General features: G+C 45.3%; 1 protein-coding gene across 3 annotated transcripts in view; it reads right to left on the reverse strand.

Annotated features, from left to right (window-relative positions):
* The window catches only part of rbm20 (RNA binding motif protein 20), a 131,085-nt gene that overhangs the window by 30,422 nt on the left and 77,726 nt on the right, over window positions 1-22,937 (reverse strand). For 2 of the 3 annotated variants that reach the window (XM_031905606.1, XM_031905605.1), the window contains exon 2: window positions 41-932. In XM_031905606.1, the coding sequence (XP_031761466.1) occupies window positions 41-932 (892 nt within the window). Of the gene's footprint in view, window positions 1-40; window positions 933-22,574; window positions 22,700-22,937 lie in introns of those variants that run through there. The other variant, XM_002942901.5, reaches the window with a different exon arrangement.

Consider the following 22,937-nt stretch of genomic DNA (forward strand, 5'->3'; position numbering starts at 1 on the left):
CCCACAGATTGCCAGCCCGGGCCTGGTTCTAGGCACTTACCTTCAGATTGAAGACCTTCTTATCACACATAGTGCAGATATGCGGGAGGTGCTGGGGGGCAATGCCATGAAAGTCATTGAGTTCCTGAGGCTGAAGGCTTTTCAGAGCGGAGCTTGGGATCTTCCCATTATTGTGTCTGGCAAACGTGGGAGAACTGGAAGGGCTGAATTTGGTGTCAGGAGTCGGTTCCTCCGGGTTGTACAGCTCATTTCTGCCCTCGTAATGGGGGCTGGGAGACTGCCACGAGCGGGACGATTCCCATTGGTTGTTTGGGCCTTTCTGGGGGCGAAACTGACCGTGGGAATCATAAAAGTCCTTTTTAAACCCGGGTAGATGATCATGCTTGGGGCCATAGTGACCATCAGAGGCCGCTCCGGCCACTGAGCTTCCCACCACTAAGCCATGGTAACCAGAAGAGTCTGTGTCTGAGGCAAAGCCCTGTGACCCTGGGAAAAAGCCCACGGCTTTGGTTCCACCAATGCCCTTAGCGAAAGGCTGCATGGAGTTGGCATTGTGAGCATGGCTTGGGGCCAGAGGGGAATTGTGGGCAGAAAATGGTAATCCACTGGGGGCAAGCCTGGCATTAGACAAGGCAGGGCCAAGAGGGTTCATCCCTGCGTGACTGTGAGCCCCCATCATGGCTGCATTCCTCAAAGGGTTAAACAGAGGCTGGGACATGGCCACTTTAGAGAGGACCTGGTTGAGCACCGTGGCAGCGGCAGCCGTGTTACTCGTCACCGCCGTCTGTGCCAACTTTAGTCTCTGCAGGGTGAGCTGAGCCTGGAGCTGGGCGAGCTGGAGACTGGCAGGGGAGGGCAGCAGGGGGTTGGGGGTTCCACCTCTTAATGGGGCGCTGATAGACAGGGCATTGTTATCCACAAACGGGGCACAACTGCAACAAAACACACACTGATTAGAGGCAATTCCTTTATAAAGATACAATTGGCATTCAGTATCATTATATTACCAAACCCCCCCCAGGGAATATTATATCATACAGCAATCTCTGCAATAGGGATTCGGCCCAATCCAAGCGTCTGGCCAAACGGAACCCAAAACCTTAACATCACGTGACTTTTGGTCATGTGAACACGGAAGGTTCCATTTAACCCTTCAGTAGCCTAATTTGTATATATGCAACTTGGGATTTGGATTCTGTTCGTTATGCAACCGAACCTTTCATGAAGGATTTGGGGTTTGGCCAAACCCAAAAATAGTGGATTAGGTGCATCTCTGCAATACCCCACACTCAATACCACAGTTGCCCCAACTTATTCGCTGTGCATTTCACCCAGGGGACCCCCCCTACTGCCCTACTGCTGTTATTACAGACAGAGAAAAAGCCCGGGGGGTAGGTGTGTAGGGACCACGCCAGGGGTTAGTGATGAGCGAATCTGTCCCGTTTTGCTTTGCCCGAAAGATTTGCGAAACTTCAAAAACTTTGCAAAACAGCGAAAATGACGCGAGTCAAAAAAAATTGTCGCCGCGAATGTTCCTTTGTTGCCCGCGGCTATTCTTTTGCCGCAGGCATCAATTTTTGGACGTGCAGCAAATTTTTCTGCGGCAAATTTTTTTCTGCCAATGGCGAAACACGGAAATTCGCCGCGAATCCATGCCTGCCGAAACATTTCACCCATCACTACCAGGGGTACCGTGGGAGGGTGCGGGGCCCCTGCAGTGGCAGACCAGATGGGCCCTGCACCCCCCAGTCTGACCCTGAGGTCACCTGTTTAAAAGCAAGCATCATATATTTATATATTGGGGGTTCAGCAGTCATGGTCCATGTGGCAAAGGGGGACCCCAAGTTTTTGGTAGATTGTAGGAGGGGTATTGGAGCATGATCAGGGCAGCTCAGGAATGTAGTGCCTGCAAGGTGGGAGCCATATTACTTACTGGCAGGGCCCATTAACCAATTAACCAAGGGAACCCAGGTGACTGGTAAATTAATACCCCGCCCCATTGGGGAGGGTCCAGTTAATTAATAGTATGAGGCCTCATGATTACTGATGGCAGCCCGGTATATCCATGAAATCGCTGTCACTCAAAGGCACTTGGTTCTGCCGCAGAACTGATAGGACTGAGAGCCAAGCAGCCGTGGGTGCCATAAGGGAGCCAGAGCACAAGTGGGTGGGGGGCAAGCCTAAAGGTGACATCTGGAATTAATTTGGAATTAATATGTTTTCCTAAATATTCCCAAAAGGCCAAAATAAAAGGGCAATTTAAGTAGGAATTGGGGTGAATACTTATTTGATTATTAAATATTCTTTAAACTACAGTAGGAGCTGTGATTTTCTTGCCTATATATAGATTTATTATTTAACATATATATATAAAAGTGACCCTGACCCAATGTTACCGGCCCCCCCGGCACATAACAAAGCACCAAGGAGTCTACAAGCGAGAGATGGACGTGTATATCGTTTCACTAGAGTGTTATGTATTTTTAACTTGAATGAGCGCTTGGAGCCCGCTCCCTGGTGCTAAACCATCAAGACTCCGGGATTAAGTGAGCAATGTGGGTGCTGGAGGTGATGAAATGTTTAAATTAGAAAAACAAGCTGCACCTGCGTTTATCGTTATCAGACAAGCAATTACAAGGCCGTGCAGCAGCAGCTTTATGAAACATTATCACTGCACTTAATACTAAGTGAGAGCTGTCTTCCTATCCCTCAGTGTCCAGCAATGACTCCAGCTCCCCTCCTACACAGCAAAGTAGTGCCAGTTAGAAGTGTCAGGAATAACTCTACTACTCCCCTTGCTCTGAGCCGCTCAACTACACTCACAATATACTAAATATTTATGTCGGCTGCTTTTATAGGGGGGGATAATAGCCTCTGGGAAGGGACTGGGGCTGTGGGATAGCAGGTATAGTAGGGAGAGATGGTGCCTATAGTAGCAGTGGGGGGATAATAGCCTCTGGGAAGGGACTGGGGCTGTGGGATAGCAGGTATAGTAGGGAGAGATGGTGCCTATAGTAGCAGTGGGGGGATAATAGCCTCTGGGAAGGGACTGGGGCTGTGGGATAGCAGGTATAGTAGGAGAGATGGTGCCTATAGTAGCAGTGGGGGGATAATAGCCTCTGGGAAGGGACTGGGGCTGTGGGATAGCAGGTATAGTAGGGAGAGATGGTGCCTATAGTAGCAGTGGGGGGATAATAGCCTCTGGGAAGGGACTGGGGCTGTGGGATAGCAGGTATAGTAGGGAGAGATGGTGCCTATAGTAGCAGTGGGGGGGATAATAGCCTCTGGGAAGGGACTGGGGCTGTGGGATAGCAGGTATAGTAGGGAGAGATGGTGCCTATAGTAGCAGTGGGGGGGATAATAGCCTCTGGGAAGGGACTGGGCTGTGGGATAGCAGGTATAGTAGGGAGAGATGGTGCCTATAGTAGCAGTGGGGGATAATAGCCTCTGGGAAGGGACTGGGGCTGTGGGATAGCAGGTATAGTAGGGAGAGATGGTGCCTATAGTAGCAGTGGGGGGATAATAGCCTCTGGGAAGGACTGGGGCTGTGGGATAGCAGGTATAGTAGGGAGAGATGGTGCCTATAGTAGCAGTGGGGGGATAATAGCCTCTGGGAAGGGACTGGGGCTGTGGGATAGCAGGTATAGTAGGGAGAGATGGTGCCTATAGTAGCAGTGGGGGGATAATAGCCTCTGGGAAGGGGGTGTGGCTGTGGGATAGCAGGTATAGTAGGGAGAGATGGTGCCTATAGTAGCAGTGGGGGGATAATAGCCTCTGGGAAGGGACTGGGGCTGTGGGATAGCAGGTATAGTAGGGAGAGATGGTGCCTATAGTAGCAGTGGGGGGATAATAGCCTCTGGGAAGGGACTGGGGCTGTGGGATAGCAGGTATAGTAGGGAGAGATGGTGCCTATAGTAGCAGTGGGGGGATAATAGCCTCTGGGAAGGGACTGGGGCTGTGGGATAGCAGGTATAGTAGGGAGAGATGGTGCCTATAGTAGCAGTGGGGGGATAATAGCCTCTGGGAAGGGACTGGGGCTGTGGGATAGCAGGTATAGTAGGGAGAGATGGTGCCTATAGTAGCAGTGGGGGGATAATAGCCTCTGGGAAGGGACTGGGGCTGTGGGATAGCAGGTATAGTAGGGAGAGATGGTGCCTATAGTAGCAGTGGGATAATAGCCTCTGGGAAGGGACTGGGGCTGTGGGATAGCAGGTATAGTAGGGAGAGATGGTGCCTATAGTAGCAGTGGGGGGATAATAGCCTCTGGGAAGGGGGTGTGGCTGTGGGATAGCAGGTATAGTAGGGAGAGATGGTGCCTATAGTAGCAGTGGGGGGGATAATAGCCTCTGGGAAGGGACTGGGGCTGTGGGATAGCAGGTATAGTAGGGAGAGATGGTGCCTATAGTAGCAGTGGGGGGATAATAGCCTCTGGGAAGGGACTGGGGCTGTGGGATAGCAGGTATAGTAGGGAGAGATGGTGCCTATAGTAGCAGTGGGGGGATAATAGCCTCTGGGAAGGGGTGTGGCTGTGGGATAGCAGGTATAGTAGGGAGAGATGGTGCCTATAGTAGCAGTGGGATAATAGCCTCTGGGAAGGGACTGGGGCTGTGGGATAGCAGGTATAGTAGGGAGAGATGGTGCCTATAGTAGCAGTGGGGGATAATAGCCTCTGGGAAGGGACTGGGGCTGGGGATAGCAGGTATAGTAGGGAGAGATGGTGCCTATAGTAGCAGTGGGGGGATAATAGCCTCTGGGAAGGGACTGGGGCTGTGGGATAGCAGGTATAGTAGGGAGAGATGGTGCCTATAGTAGCAGTGGGGGGATAATAGCCTCTGGGAAGGGACTGGGGCTGTGGATAGCAGGTATAGTAGGGAGAGATGGTGCCTATAGTAGCAGTGGGATAATAGCCTCTGGGAAGGGACTGGGGCTGTGGGATAGCAGGTATAGTAGGGAGAGATGGTGCCTATAGTAGCAGTGGGATAATAGCCTCTGGGAAGGGACTGGGGCTGTGGGATAGCAGGTATAGTAGGGAGAGATGGTGCCTATAGTAGCAGTGGGGGGATAATAGCCTCTGGGAAGGGACAGGGGCTGTGGGATAGTAGGTATAGTAGGGAGAGATGGTGCCTATAGTAGCAGTGGGGGGATAATAGCCTCTGGGAAGGGACAGGGGCTGTGGGATAGTAGGTATAGTAGGGAGAGATGGTGCCTATAGTAGCAGTGGGGGGATAATAGCCTCTGGGAAGGGACTGGGGCTGTGGGATAGCAGGTATAGTAGGGAGAGATGGTGCCTATAGTAGCAGTGGGGGGGATAATAGCCTCTGGGAAGGGAACTAATATTTGGGCCCCAGCCTTCACTAAATGGGGCCCTGTGTTTGTTGGGAAGATAGTGATTCTGTTAAGTTACTTAGAAGAAAGAATTCTCTCTCTCTGAATAGAAAGTCTAATCTGATAAATGAAGGTAGGTGGGTCGGGCAGGCCGTGTTCCTTAATGCTGGAATCAATACATAACTTATACAATGGTAACAGGTGACCCAACATAACAAACTGTCAGTGAAACAAACACAGAGATGGGGCACCAGGAGAAGAATCTGTACAGCAGGGTAATTAGAGAAAACAAATGCTGGATATGGCACTTGGGTTGGGTTTGCCTGTAATTAGGACAGTTGCCCATTAGAGCCTGAAAATGACATTTACTGAAAATCCCTGAACACAGTTGTGTATCCAGCTGAACTGCAGGTGGAACGTTCCATGATACATACGGAACTTCTATTCCCTCCACTCACCCCACATATCTGCCTGTAGGCTGGCAAAACCCAGACCTACCCACTTACCCATCCTTCTCTTTAACCCTATAACTGACTAACAGCCTGGCCACCAATGGGATTAATCTGCCTGAAGGTCTGTAGGTCCCCGGGCACAGTAATACCAGGAATGGAGGTTCTAGAGTTAAAGGTTCTGGCAGATTCAATTAATCAGGTAATTCATCTGTAAGTGAATTATTAGTATATTATAGAATGATTTAGATGATGCCTTTTCAGCTTAAAATAAAAAGGGTGGCAAAAAACGTCTGCCCTGTGGGGTCACAGTTTTATTGTTATTGTTACTTTTTATCTATTCTTTCTATTTAGGCCTCTCTAGTCCAGTTACCACAAAAAAACACAAAAAAAATCATAAAGACCAATTGCAAATGTCTCACAATATCACTGTCTACATCATATTAGTTTATTTAAAAAGGTACGATCACTGGGGGTGCCAAAATGTTAGGAGAGAGAAAAATAGGTGATACATACATAGATAGATAGATAGATGATAGATAGATAGATAGACGATAGATAGATAGATAGATTGATTTATTGATTGATAGATAATAGATAGATAGATAGATGATAGATAGACGATAGATAGATAGATAGATAGAGGGAGAGAGATAGATAGATAGATAGATAGAGGGAGAGAGATAGATAGATAGATAGATAGATAGATTAGATAGATAGAGGGAGAGAGAGAGATAAAAGAGGTGAGAGAGATAGATAGATAGAGGGAGGGAGAGATGATAGATAGATAGATAGATAGATGATAGATAGATAGATAGATAGATAGATGATAGATAGATAGATAGATAGATAGATAGATAGATAGACGATAGATAGATAGATAGATAGATTGATAGATAATAGATGATAGATAGATAGATAGATAGATGATAGATAGATAGATAGATAGATAGATAGATAGATAGATAGATAGATAGATAGATAGATAGATAGACGATAGATAGATAGATAGATGATAGATAGATAGATAGATAATAGATGATAGATAGATAGATAGATAGATGATAGATAATAGATAGATAGATGATAGATGATAGATAGATAGATAGATAGATGATAGATAGATAGATAGATAGATAGATAGATAGATAGATAGATAGATAGATAGATAGATAGACAGATTGATAGATAATAGATAGATAGATGATAGATAGATAGATAGATAGATAGATAGATAGATAGATAGATAGATACGAGATAAAAGAGGTGAGAGATAGATAGATACAGTAGATAGCGATAGATGAATAGATAGAAATATATAGATAGATGATAGATAGATGATTGATAGATGATAGATAGATAGATAGATAGATAGATAGATAGATAGATAGATATAGGGAGAGAGAGATAAAAGAGGTGAGAGATAGATACAGTAGATAGAGATAGACAGACTAATCCATTGACTAATCCAATACATTTCTGTGTATATACCGTACATATATTTTTTTTTTAATTCAGTTGTACAAAGTATTTGTGTAAGAAGAATATAGTAATTATAGTCAAATAAAGCCTAGGGGGGGTTGGATATATTGGGGACTATGTATATATAGGATCAATGCTGGCACCCATTAATGACAGGACGCTCATTTAATCAGCCCTAGCAGCCCAACTGCCACACAGCAAGTCCTGGAACCAGCTGCCAGTTTGGGGTCAGTAAGAACATTTACAGGACAAAGATGCAGGCCATACGGAATATAACGCAGGTTTATTTGGGGCTGGCTTTTACACAGTTTAATGGAAATGGAGAGGAGGGATTGTCAAAGAGAAGAACAAATTCACCTTGTTTTCCCCCCATATTTCTAAGGCGACAGTTTGCTCCCATGATAAGTGACCTTGGAGTGTCAGTAGGTTACAGATAAATGTTTCCAATGTTTGGTAAAATATAGAAAGAAATAGAAAACAAATGATTTCAATGTGTCCAAAAAGATATCCTGCAGGAAACAGAGACGCACATTAACTGCCGCCTTACAGTAGGGGAGCAAACTGGCACTCGCAGTTTCCTTTTTAAAGGGTAAAAATACCCTCAACATTTGCCTGTTTTTTATAATCACTTAATATTAGTCTTAAGTCTTACCAAAATATAATGAAAAGATTATTTAGAGCTGGGAGAGCAAGGTGCTTTGCACTATTCTCTGAAGTATTAATCACATTGCTAAAGCCACAAACCTGCGTGTCGGGCACAAACGCTGCCAATCATTCGCACTTACACTCGGTATCTGCACTATGAAATAAATCAGTCGCACAAGTTACAGCCCTGCTCATCCCAAACTCTATAGGATCTCTATTGCTCAAAATACAACAATGGGACCTAGAATGATCGGGACCTGGTGTTTTCCAGATAAGGGGTCTTTCCATAATTTGGAACTCCATACGTTAACTGTATTAAAAATGTATTTAAAAATTAGTTAAACCCAATTAAGAGAAATTATATCTTAGTTGGGATCAAGTACATGTACTGTTTTATTATTACAGAGAAAAGGGAATCATTTAACCATTAAATAAACCCAATAGGGCTGTTCTGCCCCAATAAGGGGTAATTATATCTTAGTTGGGATCAAGTACAGGTACTGTTTTATTATTACAGAGAAAAGGGAATCATTTAACCATTAAATAAACCAATAGGGCTGTTCTGCCCCAATAAGGGGTAATTATATCTTAGTTGGGATCAAGTACAGGTACTGTTTTATTATTACAGAGAAAAGGGAATCATTTAACCATTAAATAAACCCAATAGGGCTGTTCTGCCCCCAATAAGGGGTAATTATATCTTAGTTGGGATCAAGTACAGGTACTGTTTTATTATTACAGAGAAAAGGGAATCATTTAACCATTAAATAAACCCAATAGGGCTGTTCTGCCCCAATAAGGGGTAATTATATCTTAGTTGGGATCAAGTACAGGTACTGTTTTATTATTACAGAGAAAAGGGAATCATTTAACCATTAAATAAACCCAATAGGACTGTTCTGCCCCAATAAGGGGTAATTATATCTTAGTTGGGATCAAGTACAGGTACTGTTTTATTATTACAGAGAAAAAGGAAACATTTTTTAAAAAAATGTGAATTATTTCCTTAAAATTATGTCTATGGGAGATGGCCTTTCCGTAATTCAGAACTTTCTGGAAAACAGGTCCCATACCGAACTGATATTTCATACAAAACCACTGACTAGAAGAAACGTTAAAAACCATTTAAAAAAATGACCATAAAAAGCAAGCTACATAATGTATTGTGGCTTTCTTTAGACCTGAGATTCGGAACCAGCGGGTCGGATACAGAGAAATATCTTCCTGGAATAATTCATTACTAAGTCTCAGCCCAGATTTTTGGGTCGTGAAGCTGACGCCTATAGATACGGGTACAGAAACTGCAGTTTAGGCAGAAAGGATTCAGTTGTTACTCTCCGCCAAATACTGATACGCTGAATAATAACCCAGAATAAATAAAACTACAAACTGTATAAATACTACTAGTATGAAAGTTATGCATTTTTCATTTCTTTGTTCCGTTCCAGTTTACATATATTTAAAAAACAATTTAGTGGGAGGAACCACCAAGTGATCCATAAAGACAAAGCTGGGGAGATGTGAATACTGGGGGGCTGATGGCTTGGGTGACTGTGGGCTAGCGTTACAATCTACCCCAAATAATGAGAACTGGGGGGGGGGGGGTGTTTGCAAGAAATAGTGATTTGACTTTACACTTTGCCCTCTTTTCCTTTTATTCTGATTCGCCAGTGAGTGTTGTTTGGAGCACTATTACCCTCATAGAAATCCCTCTCGGGGCCCCTAACTTATCATTCTTATCATTCTTATGAGAATAACGACACATTTCTTGCCTCTCCTGTTTTAGTTGATTTTTTTCTGTGACCTACGTTTTTTAATTGTAATAATAAAAGTTAGGTTTTGTATTTATTAGTCTAAATCTGATTTATTAAAGCGAGCAGTGCAATTTATGGATCACGTGGTGGCTCCTTCCACAGATATTCCTTTCTGATCCTTCACATTCCCTTTATATAACTTTGCCTCTAGACAAGTGGAAGGTGCTTCTCTTTATATCTATTTAGTCTTTTTACATAAATATATATCATTAGTAATGGGGAATAAGTGAAAGCTTAAGTGTACAGCGCTGCGGAATATGTTGGCGCTTTATAAATAAATGTTAATGTAATGTAAAAGCTTAAGTGTACAGAGCCACACACGCTGCACGGGGTCCCTCATTTCCGACTCCCCGTAGCCACAACCCGGCAATAAAACAGAAGTGGCAGATCCTTTGGTTACAGAGTAAGTTATTGTAGATTCAGATTTCACAGCTTAAGGGGCTGAAGGGGATCGGGAAGGTTTGTGAGACCCCCACAGACCAAGGGTGTTACCTTTCTACCAGCCCAGGGACAATGCTGCCCACGTCTGTCCCTCGCTGCCCCAGTCCTTTTTGGTATTTACAAGACACTAGAGGTCACATACTGATCAACTGAGCAGATCCCAAATATTTAGTACATGAGTTGAGACAAAACTATCACAATGGTTTCCAAACAATGAGGGTAACGAGCAAGTCGCCGCAGTCCTACCTCACTCCAAAGTAAGGGGCAAGGCCAGCTCTGTGTGTTTGGCCCCTCTGGCACACTCATTCCTACTGAATTCCTGGCAAGTGTCTCCACTCAGGCCCGTCCCCATTGTCCAGGCTATTTACAATCATCTCTTCTATGGAGCCGCACAACATTTAATGAACAGGCAATGGAGGCACCGGAGGGAAGGTCACATGTTCCTCGCCATCGTTAATGTTACACACAATATCCCTTGATGTTTATGCCATATGTTCCCTGTCTCCTGTCCCTCCGGCTACTGACAGTCCCACTCTGAGCCTTCCACCCAAGGGGGGGAGTCTCAAAGGCATGCATGGCGCTCTCGTTATAATTGGATGTGTTAAATTCACAGCCGGCAGAGAAGCTGCAGCAGCATTCACCCCTTTCCATGTTGTCTTTTTCTATTTTTAAATCCCTCTCAATGCAGAAGCATTTGCTAAATACAAACACAGACCTGGACTTTTGTACAAATGATCTTAAATGCAGCAGGACATACGGAGACAAAGGGCATTCGTGTACAAACTGTCACTGTGCAAAGTCCTCCAGTCATATATACAACGTGATTCATGGACATATAAATATAAAGATAGTAACCTAAAGTATCCATAATGGCCCATATGCCCTCAATTTGCTTTTATTTATTTATTAAATGTCGGCATATTCCCTATGAAATCATCTGGCATTTGTATTACAATCATAAGCGTTATCAACACTAGAGGTAAAATGCTGATTCTACTGTCACTAAATCAGAGAACATATTATGTAATTAATGTAAGTTTTGCTATTGCTGGTAATGTTATTTCTCAGTTTAACATCATTTCTATCCACACTGCAACAAAAATAGGAGGTTGTAATAATGCACTTGTAGTTGTGTAATTGCAGAATTTAAAAATGTATTTTACACTCAAATACACTTTTTTAAACAGGTATAGTAGGGAGCAATGGTGCTTGTAGTAGCAATGGGATAATAGCCTCTGGGAAGGGACTGGGGCTGTGGGATAGCAGGTATAGTAGGGAGAGATGGTGCCTATAGTAACAGTGGAGGGATAATAGCCTCTGGGAAGGGACTGGGGCTGTGGGATAGCAGGTATAGTAGGGAGAGATGGTGCCTATAGTAGCAGTGGGGATAATAGCCTCTGGGAAGGGACTGGGGCTGTGGGATAGCAGGTATAGTAGGGAGAGATGGTGCCTATAGTAGCAGTGGGGGGATAATAGCCTCTGGGAAGGGACTGGGGCTGTGGGATAGCAGGTATAGTAGGGAGAGATGGTGCCTATAGTAGCAGTGGGGGGATAATAGCCTCTGGGAAGGGACTGGGGCTGTGGGATAGCAGGTATAGTAGGGAGAGATGGTACCTATAGTAGCAGTGGGGGGATAATAGCCTCTGGGAAGGGACTGGGGCTGTGGGATAGCAGGTATAGTAGGGAGAGATGGTGCCTATAGTAACAGTGGGGGGATAATAGCCTCTGGGAAGGGACTGGGGCTGTGGGATAGCAGGTATAGTAGGGAGAGATGGTGCCTATAGTAGCAGTGGGATAATAGCCTCTGGGAAGGGACTGGGGCTGTGGGATAGCAGGTATAGTAGGGAGAGATGGTGCCTATAGTAGCAGTGGGATAATAGCCTCTGGGAAGGGACTGGGGCTGTGGGATAGCAGGTATAGTAGGGAGAGATGGTGCCTATAGTACCAGTGGGATAATGGCCTCTGGGAAGGGACTGGGGCTGTGGGATAGCAGGTATAGTAGGGAGAGATGGTGCCTATAGTAGCAGTGGGGGGGATAATAGCCTCTGGGAAGGGACTGGGGCTGTGGGATAGCAGGTATAGTAGGGAGAGATGGTGCCTATAGTAGCAGTGGGGGGATAATAGCCTCTGGGAAGGACTGGGGCTGTGGGATAGCAGGTATAGTAGGGAGAGATGGTGCCTATAGTAGCAGTGGGGGGGATAATAGCCTCTGGGAAGGGACTGGGGCTGTGGGATAGCAGGTATAGTAGGGAGAGATGGTGCCTATAGTAGCAGTGGGGGTATAATAGCCTCTGGGAAGGGACTGGGGCTGTGGGATAGCAGGTATAGTAGGGAGAGATGGTGCCTATAGTAGCAGTGGGGGATAATAGCCTCTGGGAAGGGACTGGGGCTGTGGGATAGCAGGTATAGTAGGGAGAGATGGTGCCTATAGTAAGCAGTGGGGGGATAATAGCCTCTGGGAAGGGACTGGGGCTGTGGGATAGCAGGTATAGTAGGGAGAGATGGTGCCTATAGTAGCAGTGGGATAATAGCCTCTGGGAAGGGACTGGGGCTGTGGGATAGCAGGTATAGTAGGGAGAGATGGTGCCTATAGTAGCAGTGGGGGGGATAATAGCCTCTGGGAAGGGACTGGGGCTGTGGGATAGCAGGTATAGTAGGGAGAGATGGTGCCTATAGTAGCAGTGGGGGGGATAATAGCCTCTGGGAAGGGACTGGGGCTGTGGGATAGCAGGTATAGTAGGGAGAGATGGTGCCTATAGTAGCAGTGGGGGGATAATAGCCTCTGGGAAGGGACTGGGGCTGTGGGATAGCAGGTATAGTAGGGAGAGATAGTGCCTATAGTAGCAGTGGGATAATAGCCTCTGGGAAGGGACTGGGGCTGTGGGATAGCAGGTATAGTAGGGAGAGATGGTGCCTATAGTAGCAGTGGGGGGATAATAGCCTCTGGGAAGGGACTGGGGCTGTGGGATAGCAGGTATAGTAGGGAGAGATAGTGCCTATAGTAGCAGTGGGATAATAGCCTCTGGGAAGGGACTGGGGCTGTGGGATAGCAGGTATAGTAGGAGAGATAGTGCCTATAGTAGCAGTGGGATAATAGCCTCTGGGAAGGGACTGGGGCTGTGGGATAGCAGGTATAGTAGGGAGAGATGGTGCCTATAGTAGCAGTGGGGGGATAATAGCCTCTGGGAAGGGACTGGGGCTGTGGGATAGCAGGTATAGTAGGGAGAGATGGTGCCTATAGTAGCAGTGGGGGGATAATAGCCTCTGGGAAGGGACTGGGGCTGTGGGATAGAAGGTAGCCCTAGACTACCTTTAAAAATCCTGCCACCCACATTTTGTCCCAGAGACATTAGTAGTGTAAAGCTTTACTACACACTTTGTGTAACTCTATCTGTAAGTGGAAGCTGGGTGAGTAATGGCCCATACATCTGTCTATGTGGGAAACAGGTTTCCTTTCGGCAGTGACATGATAACAATGTGCTCATTTTCACTGCCTGTCGGGCCCTGTACATCTTTTTAGCCCATCACATTGGGCCATTTCAGCAGAACATGTCAGTATGGCCGGCAGCTGCTTGGTGATTGATGGAGTCTCATGAACAGAGGAGGCCATTGCCATCGATCACCTACAGCATTGGGCAACATGAGGCGCCTCAAGGAGCTGTCACATTTGGCCAAAATGTAGCTACACTCTGCTGCCAGCCTAAATACACTCTATCGCCAGCCTAGATACACCCTATTGCCAGCCTAGATACACCCTATTGCCAGCCTAGATACACCCTATTGCCAGCCTAGATACACCCTATTGCCAGCCTAAATACACCCTATAGCCAGCCTAGATACACCCTATTGCCAGCCTAGATACACCCTATTGCCGGCCTAGATACACCCTATTGCCAGCCTAGATACACCCTATTGCCAGCCTAGATACACCCTATTGCCAGCCTAGATACACCCTATTGCCGGCCTAAATACACTCTATCGCCAACCTAGATACACCCTATTGCCGGCCTAGATACACCCTATTGCCAGCCTAGATACACCCTATTGCCAGCCTAGATACACCCTATTGCCAGCCTAGATACACCCTATTGCCGGCCTAGATACACCCTATTGCCAGCCTAAATACACTCTATCGCCAACCTAGATACACCCTATTGCCAGCCTAAATACACTCTATCGCCAACCTAGATACACCCTATTGCCAGCCTAAATACACTCTATCGCCGGCCTAGATACACCCTATTGCCAGCCTAAATACACTCTATCGCCGGCCTAGATACACCCTATTGCCGGCCTAAATACACCCTATCGCCAACCTAGATACACCCTATTGCCGGCCTAGATACACCCTATTGCCGGCCTAGATACACCCTATTGCCAGCCTAGATACACCCTATTGCCGGCCTAGATACACCCTATTGCCGGCCTAGATACACCCTATTGCCGGCCTAGATACACCCTATTGCCGGCCTAGATACACCCTATTGCCGGCCTAGATACACTGAGAGATACTGGGGGAATACAGATATGTACTGGTATCACACAGGCCCTGCTCGTAGGGGAGATGTAATGTACATACTGTATATACCAGGGGGTTGGAACTCATGCTGGCAGTGTGTTCATTCTACACATCTCCACCTGCCCAAACCTGCCATGTGCAACTGGCCCGGCACTGGGAATTTATGGAACAGCATGTGCCTATTTTGGGTTGGGGGGGTGCAACCTTGTAACCGGAGAGGGGGCAATAGGGAGCGGGTATTGTGTCACAGCTCCAGCACATACTGTAGGGCCCATCTGTCCCATAGTGTCTCCAACCTTACAGTCCAACATGACCAGGGTATTTCCTTATCGGGGGCATTTTAGCCACTTAATTAATATACAGGTATAGCCCCTCTGTGTATAGTGCCATAAAGTGCCTCACCATCCTGACGCCCTCTTTATATAAAGGGGAGATCCTTTGTAAAAGAAATAACATAAGGTGAACAACCCCTTTAATAACAACAGATTTTTTAACCGATTTTTGTGGTTATTAAGCACTCCTTACTGTAACCAGTGAGTGAATGGGGGCACCCATCTCTGTATCTGAACTACTGATGGGGAAAGCCCATCCTGCTGAGCCCGGTAGGAAGTCTACTTCTCAGCATTTGGGGTATCCTTTGGGGTCTGTGCCAATGACATTATATCTTAAAGCAATGTTGCCATAGGGAAAAAGATAGCAGCTCCCAGTAGGTATCAGAATAGCACTCAATAGTAAGAAATCCAAGTCCGGCTTGGGACTCCTCCAGTTACATGGGAGTAGGAGAAACAATAGGTTAGCTGAAAGCAGTTCTAATGTGTAGCGCTGGCTGAAAGCTCAGACTCAGGCACACTTTACTGCTGCGCTGCAAGTTGGAGTGATATCCCCCCTCACCCCCAGCAGCCAATCAGCAGAACAATGGGAAGGGAGCAAGATAGCAGCTCCCAGTAGGTATCAGAATAGCACTCAATAGTAAGAAATCCAAGTCCGGCTTGGGACTCCTCCAGTTACATGGGAGTAGGAGAAACAATAGGTTAGCTGAAAGCAGTTCTAATGTGTAGCGCTGGCTGAAAGCTCAGACTCAGGCACACTTTACTGCTGCGCTGCAAGTTGGAGTGATATCCTCCCCCCCCCCCCAGCAGCCGATCAGCAGAACAATGGGAAGGGAGCAAGATAGCAGCTCCCAGTAGGTATCAGAATAGCACTCAATAGTAAGAAATCCAAGTCCGGCTTGGGACTCCTCCAGTTACATGGGAGTAGGAGAAACAATAGGTTAGCTGAAAGCAGTTCTAATGGGTAGCGCTGGCTGAAAGCTCAGACTCAGGCACAAGGCACTGAGATGGCGCCTACACACCAATATTACAGCTACAAATACATTTGTTTGTTGAAGAATAAAAGGTTAAATGGCAGAGGGAATTATTTGCTGTGTAACAGTGTCATTTAGAGATAAACAGCCCCATAAATATCATGGCAGTGTCCCTTAATGAAAGGGCTGTGGCTGCTGAAGGGGCAGTGGGACTATGAAAGCTCTAGTAGCACAGTGAGTTGTTATGGGGGGCACGTCCCCCCCTAGAAGGCAGGTTTAACACTAGAGGGATTAAGCACCAGGAAGTTGTAAAAGAAATTCATAGAGAAGGGGAAAGATTTTGTAGGACACAATGTGCATCACTTCCATGGCTCGTGCCTGTAGGATGCGGCTCAGATCACCACAGAGAAGCCAAGTTCTGCTCTCTAACAGCCCAGACTTCTCCTTGGAATGTTATAGGGAGCCCATAAACTCAGCAAGGGAAGCCAAGCTGGGGATTCCCAGATGTGACTGTGTAACAACTCCCAGCGTGCCCCCCCAACAGCTTCTGCCCCCCCCCGGTCACGTGACATCAGAAATGTCAACTAACCTTCCCTTCTGTATGTTTTCCTTTCATTCTTATATTAAATGTATTTTTAATTTCCTGCTGAATTGTGCTTAGTACAGGGGAATCCCTATGTGCCATAGTTTTATGGTATCTCTCTGTACAGGCTATGAGCAAACTTAGGGGGCTGTTCCTGCTGAATTGTGCTTAGTACAGGGGAATCCCTATGTGCCATAGTGTTATGGTATCTCTCTGTACAGGCTATGAGCAAACTTAGGGGGCTGTTCCTGCTGAATTGTGCTTAGTACAGGGGAATCCCTATGTGCCATAGTGTTATGGTATCTCTCTGTACAGGCTATGAGCAAACTTAGGGGGCTGTTCCTGCTGAATTGTGCTTAGTACAGGGGAATCCCTATGTGCCATAGTTTTATGGTATCTCTCTGTACAGGCTATGGGCAAACTTAGGGGGCTGTTCCTGCTGAATTGTGCTTAGTACAGGGGAATCCCTATGTGCCATAGTTTTATGGTATCTCTCTGTACAGGCTATGGGCAAACTTAGGGGGCTGTTCCTGCTGAATTGTGCTTAGTACAGGGGAATCCCTATGTGCCATAGTGTTATGGTATCTCTCTGTACAGGCTATGAGCAAACTTAGGGGGCTGTTCCTGCTGAATTGTGCTTAGTACAGGGTAATCCCTATGTGCCATAGTTTTATGGTATCTCTCTGTACAGGCTATGGGCAAACTTAGGGGCTGTTCCTGCTGAATTGTGCTTAGTACAGGGGAATCCCTATGTGCCATAGTTTTATGGTATCTCTCTGTACAGGCTATGGGCAAACTTAGGGGGCTGTTCCTGCTGAATTGTGCTTAGTAAAAGGGAACAATGGCAGAGTAATGAGCCCAGTACTACACTAAATATGATGCTTGAAGCCAGGGTTATTAATAGGGAGGGAAGCTGAATAGATATGAAGGGTGTTTTTTTTCCAAAAAGGTGCCAGCCCTAAGGATAAGGTTTCCCATACATGATGGCTGTACCGCGCGGGAATGTAAGGTATGTCCCACTCAGGAACCTGCTCCCTAAAACAGCAGGAATGACAGATGGGAGCGGCTCCTGAACGTGCCGTCAGTGAAATATAATAAGGAATTAGCAGCTTTTCTTACTGCCGCTCTATACAGATAACCTGGGCTCTGGCAGCAAGGCCTGTGGCTACAGGGGGGGGGGGGGGGGTGTAAGTGCCGACAAACACCCTAATGTTTGGATCTTTCACCATAGAAAGAAAATAAACTGCAAATCAAAGGGGCCAAATCCTACTGCCCCAGCTGTCAGCCAGCCCCATGTCATAAGGTAGGTAATCAGGGTCAGATTTGGCTGGGGGGCCCCCAGGAAAAAAGCCCAGTGGGCCATGCCGGCCCAGACCCAATCCCTGCCGGCACTTCCTTGCCCGCTAATAGCCCTCCCCCGACGCGCCAACGTGATGCATTATAGGGGGCCCCTTGGTGGTAGTGGGGACCCCTTGGGCAGCAGCCCCAGTCCAACCCTGGAGATAATGATCCATTCCAGGACTTTTTGAGACCTTATTGGATGTTATTATTTAAGGGTATATTTATTGACATTGGAGACAAATATTACTGGTGATGTTGCCCATAGCAACCAATCAGCAAATAGATTTGAACAGTCACCTACACGTTAGAAAACAAAAGCAAAGGTCTGATTGGTTGCTATGAAGAGGAATTCAGGGCTAAAATAACAGAACTGGATCAGTATCTCTCTCCCTGGGATTGGCTGGCAGCTCTGGGGATATGTGTGTTTACAACAAATCGCCTTTACTTCTCCTTTAATACAACTTGCAATTGGTCTTCAACTTCAAATCATCCAAAAGCCACACAAAATAAAGATCATCTCTCATGCTAAATACTAGTTATGAGGGAAACTTCCCCTTTAGGGAAAAAACTGAATGTGCCAGTAGGCAGTTGGCATCGATCTGACTGAAGGCTGTACAAAGTTACATAATATAATATAATACTATATTATTTGTAGTATTTTAGTTATTTCAGTTCAGCAGCTCTCCGGTTTGGAGTTTCAGCAGCTATTTGGTTGCTAGAGTCCAAGTTACCTTAGCAACTAGGCGGTGGTTTGAATGAGAGACTGATATATGAATAGGGGAGGGGCTGAATAGAAAGATAAGGAATAAAAAGTAACAATAACAATAAAAAATAATAATGAAAACCAATTGAAAAGTTGCTTAGAATTGTCAATTCTGTAACATACTAAAAGTTAACGTAAAGGTGACCCCCCCCCCCTTCAATTACTTATCAGCCTTCTATTCTATATATACAGTATATAGTGAGCGGGTCCCTAAGTGCAGGTAAGTGCCAGCAGTACAGAGTATGTGCCGGGAATCAGCAGAACAACAGATGGGGGGCTACTGGGGGCATCTTTGGGGGCACAGACCTTCCCTGCTGTGGGTGCAGAAACTCAAAATATAAACATTTCTGCCCTACTTCTTTAGTTAGGCTTTAGTTCTCCTTTAAAGAGGCAGCAAATGGCGCCCATGGGCTGTGTGTGACTATACATATATATATATACTGTATATACACCATAAGGGAACCCCTTCCATTCACAGGCTAATTGGATAAATTGTGGTTTTCACAGGAACATGTCTTATTCAGATGGAAATGAGAAATACGTGCCAATGGCTCACTGCCCTGCAAATCAAAGAGCTTTCCGGCCCCAATCCGCACACCTTACGCTATTTCCTCCCCGCCCCGACTCACACCTACCCCCCCCCCCCGCCCCGACTCACACCTACTCCCCCCCCCCGCCCCGACTCACACCTACTCCCCCCCCAACTCATACTCACACCTACTCCCCCCCCAACTCATACTCACACCTACAATGACAAAGAGGAGGAAACCACTAAATGATTCTTTAGCCTTGCTTTAAGTTGCCCTTTAAAGTAACAGTTGCTGTTTGATGGATGTGCCAGTATTAAGGGGGTGGGGGGGTCACCTATAAGTTAACATTTAGTAGGTTATAGAATGGCCAATTCTAATCAAATTTTCAATTGGTCTTCATTATTTATTTTGTATAGTTTTTGAATTTGCTGCCTTCTTCTGACTCTTTGCTGCTTTCAAATGGGGGTCACTGACCCCGGCAGCCAAACCCCATTGCTCTGTGAGGCTCCAGTTTTACTGTTATTGTGACATTTTATTCAGGCCCTCCCCTATTTATATACCTCTCATTCACATATCTCTCATTTAAGCCACTCCCTGGTTGCTAAGGTAACTTGGACCCTAGCAACCAGATAGCTGCTGAACAAAAAGTTAAATAACTAACAAACTACAAATAATATAAAACGAAGACCAATTGCAAATTGTCTCAGAATATCACTCTCTACATCATACTAAAAGGTGAACAACCCCTTTAAGGGCTATATCCAACTGGCGGCCTGCAGCCTGTACAGCCAACAATGTTGTTCTGGAAGTTACTGGCCTGTCTGGGAACACTACTAAATGAGCCCCCTACACACTGGGCACTACTCACTGTTAGAATATGTTCCATTGGTTGCTAAGGCAGGTAGGTTGCACATTGCTGTCCCTGCTCCGTCATTTCTGTGTTATTCTCATTTCCAGCTCAGTAAATCTGACCCCTGGGGCTCTAACACTTTGTTGTACATAAGTCACAGCCGTTACTGCTCTATAAGTCTGTCAACGGCACCACTTAGTGGCTATGTTGTGCACACACACATTGTGCGTCGGGGCAAAGTACCTCGCTCAGTAGCCACCGAGGGGCACAATTTCACATTCACTTTAGGGATTTGCACTTGTGTTAGTAAATAAGCTATGTATTTGCATTAACTTTGCTTTCATTTCCCCTATTCAAGTCTCCCTGTCCCCTTATATACACACGAATTGCCCCCCAAATGCATCGTCTCCCCATGTAAGATACAGAGCAGCCTTGTAGGTAAACAAAAGGTGTGTTGTTCCGTTAAAGGAACAGTAACCCAAAAAATAAGTGTTTAAAAGTAATTAATAAATAATGTACTGTTGCCCTGCACTGGTGTGTTTGGTACAGAAACTCTACTATAGTTTATATAAACAAGCTGGCAGATAACCGATAATAGGGCTATTGTGCCCCAATAAGGGGTAATTATATCTTAGTTGGGATCAAGTACAGGTACTGTTTTATTATTACAGAGAAAAGGGAATCATTTAACCATTAAATAAACCCAATAGGGCTGTTCTGCCCCCAATAAGGGGTAATTATATCTTAGTTGGGATCAAGTACAGGTACTGTTTTATTATTACAGAGAAAAGGGAATCATTTAACCATTAAATAAACCCAATAGGGCTGTTCTGCCCCAATAAGGGGTAATTATATCTTAGTTGGGATCAATTACAGGTACTGTTTTATTATTACAGAGAAAAGGGAATCATTTAACCATGAAATAAACCCAATAGGGCTGTTCTGCCCCAATAAGGGGTAAGTATATCTTAGTTGGGATCAAGTACAGGTACTGTTTTATTATTACAGAGAAAAGGGAATCTTTTAACCATGAAATAAACCCAATAGGGCTGTTCTGCCCCAATAAGGGGTAATTATATCTTAGTTGGGATCAAGTACAGGTACTGTTTTATTATTACAGAGAAAAGGGAATCATTTAACCATGAAATAAACCCAATAGGGCTGTTCTGCCCCAATAAGGGGTAATTATATCTTAGTTGGGATCAAGTACAGGTACTGTTTTATTATTACAGAGAAAAGGGAATCATTTAACCATGAAATAAACCCAATAGGGCTGTTCTGCCCCCAATAAGGGTAATTATATCTTAGTTGGGATCAAGTACAGGTACTGTTTTATTATTACAGAGAAAAGGGAATCATTTAACCATTAAATAAACCCAGTAGGGCTGTTCTGCCCCAATAAGGGGTAATTATATCTTAGTTGGGATCAAGTACAGGTACTGTTTTATTATTACAGAGAAAAGGGAATCATTTAACCATTAAATAAACCCAATAGGGCTGTTCTGCCCCCAATAAGGGGTAATTATATCTTAGTTGGGATCAAGTACAGGTACTGTTTTATTATTACAGAGAAAAGGGAATCATTTAACCATTAAATAAACCCAATAGGGCTGTTCTGCCCCCAATAAGGGGTAATTATATCTTAGTTGGGATCAAGTACAGGTACTGTTTTATTATTACAGAGAAAAGGGAATCATTTAACCATGAAATAAACCCAATAGGGCTGTTCTGCCCCAATAAGGGGTAATTATATCTTAGTTGGGATCAAGTACAGGTACTGTTTTATTATTACAGAGAAAAGGGAATCATTTAACCATTAAATAAACCCAATAGGGCTGTTCTGCCCCAATAAGGGGTAATTATATCTTAGTTGGGATCAAGTACAGGTACTGTTTTATTATTACAGAGAAAAGGGAATCATTTAACCATGAAATAAACCCAATAGGGCTGTTCTGCCCCAATAAGGGGTAATTATATCTTAGTTGGGATCAAGTACAGGTACTGTTTTATTATTACAGAGAAAAGGGAAATCAGTTTTAAAAATGTGAATTATTTGGGAAATGGCTTTTGGAGCTTTCTGGATAACAGGTTTCCGGATAATGGATCTCATACCTGTATCCGTATTCTATATCTGCCTGGTCAGTATACAAAATAAAGCGTAAACTACTGTAAACTTAAATTGTTAAATTGTCGTCAGAATTCCACTAACCCCCCCTTTGCTTTACTCAATGAGTTAAACATCAGCCGCCGGGGCTCTAACCAACTCCCTAATGATCCCTATCCTATTACACTCCTCATATTGTGTGCACTACAACTCCCAGAGTCCCCCAAGGCACGGCTGAGCTGCACAGCTATTTCCAACAAACATCCAAGCAACAGGCAGCTATCACCAGTGTGTCTATGTGCAGGACTAAGTGTGACTGTGTATGGATCAAATGGGTGGGTTGGGTGCCATAGGGTGGATTAAACCAACAACCCTTTACTAACCCCCCAAGGGAAGACCCCACACCCCCATAAGAGAGCAGTTACCTGTAGGAAGCAGGTTCGGGGTGCACCCGTGACACCATAGCCTCGCTGGTCAGACTGAGCGCAGGTAGAACCCGGGGATCATTCTCACACATGTGACTGTGCCCCCAGCCCTGGGAACTATGAGTTGGATCTCCCTCCCCAGGCACTTACCCACCTCCCCAAACACTTACCCACCTCCCACCAACACTCCCTTATCTCACACCCCCGGCAGGAACAGCAGCTGTTTGGGCTCCAGCTCATCCCTTTGTTTTCATTTCCTTCTTCCTAAAATCCTCAATCTACTAATCCCTTTCACACCTTCTCTACCTCCCTCAGGCTCTACTACAGGTGGGCTCTACTACTTGTGGGCTCTATTACTGGTTG

The sequence above is a fragment of the Xenopus tropicalis genome, chromosome 7 (assembly GCF_000004195.4).
Source record: "Xenopus tropicalis strain Nigerian chromosome 7, UCB_Xtro_10.0, whole genome shotgun sequence".
Taxonomy (NCBI): domain Eukaryota; kingdom Metazoa; phylum Chordata; class Amphibia; order Anura; family Pipidae; genus Xenopus; species Xenopus tropicalis.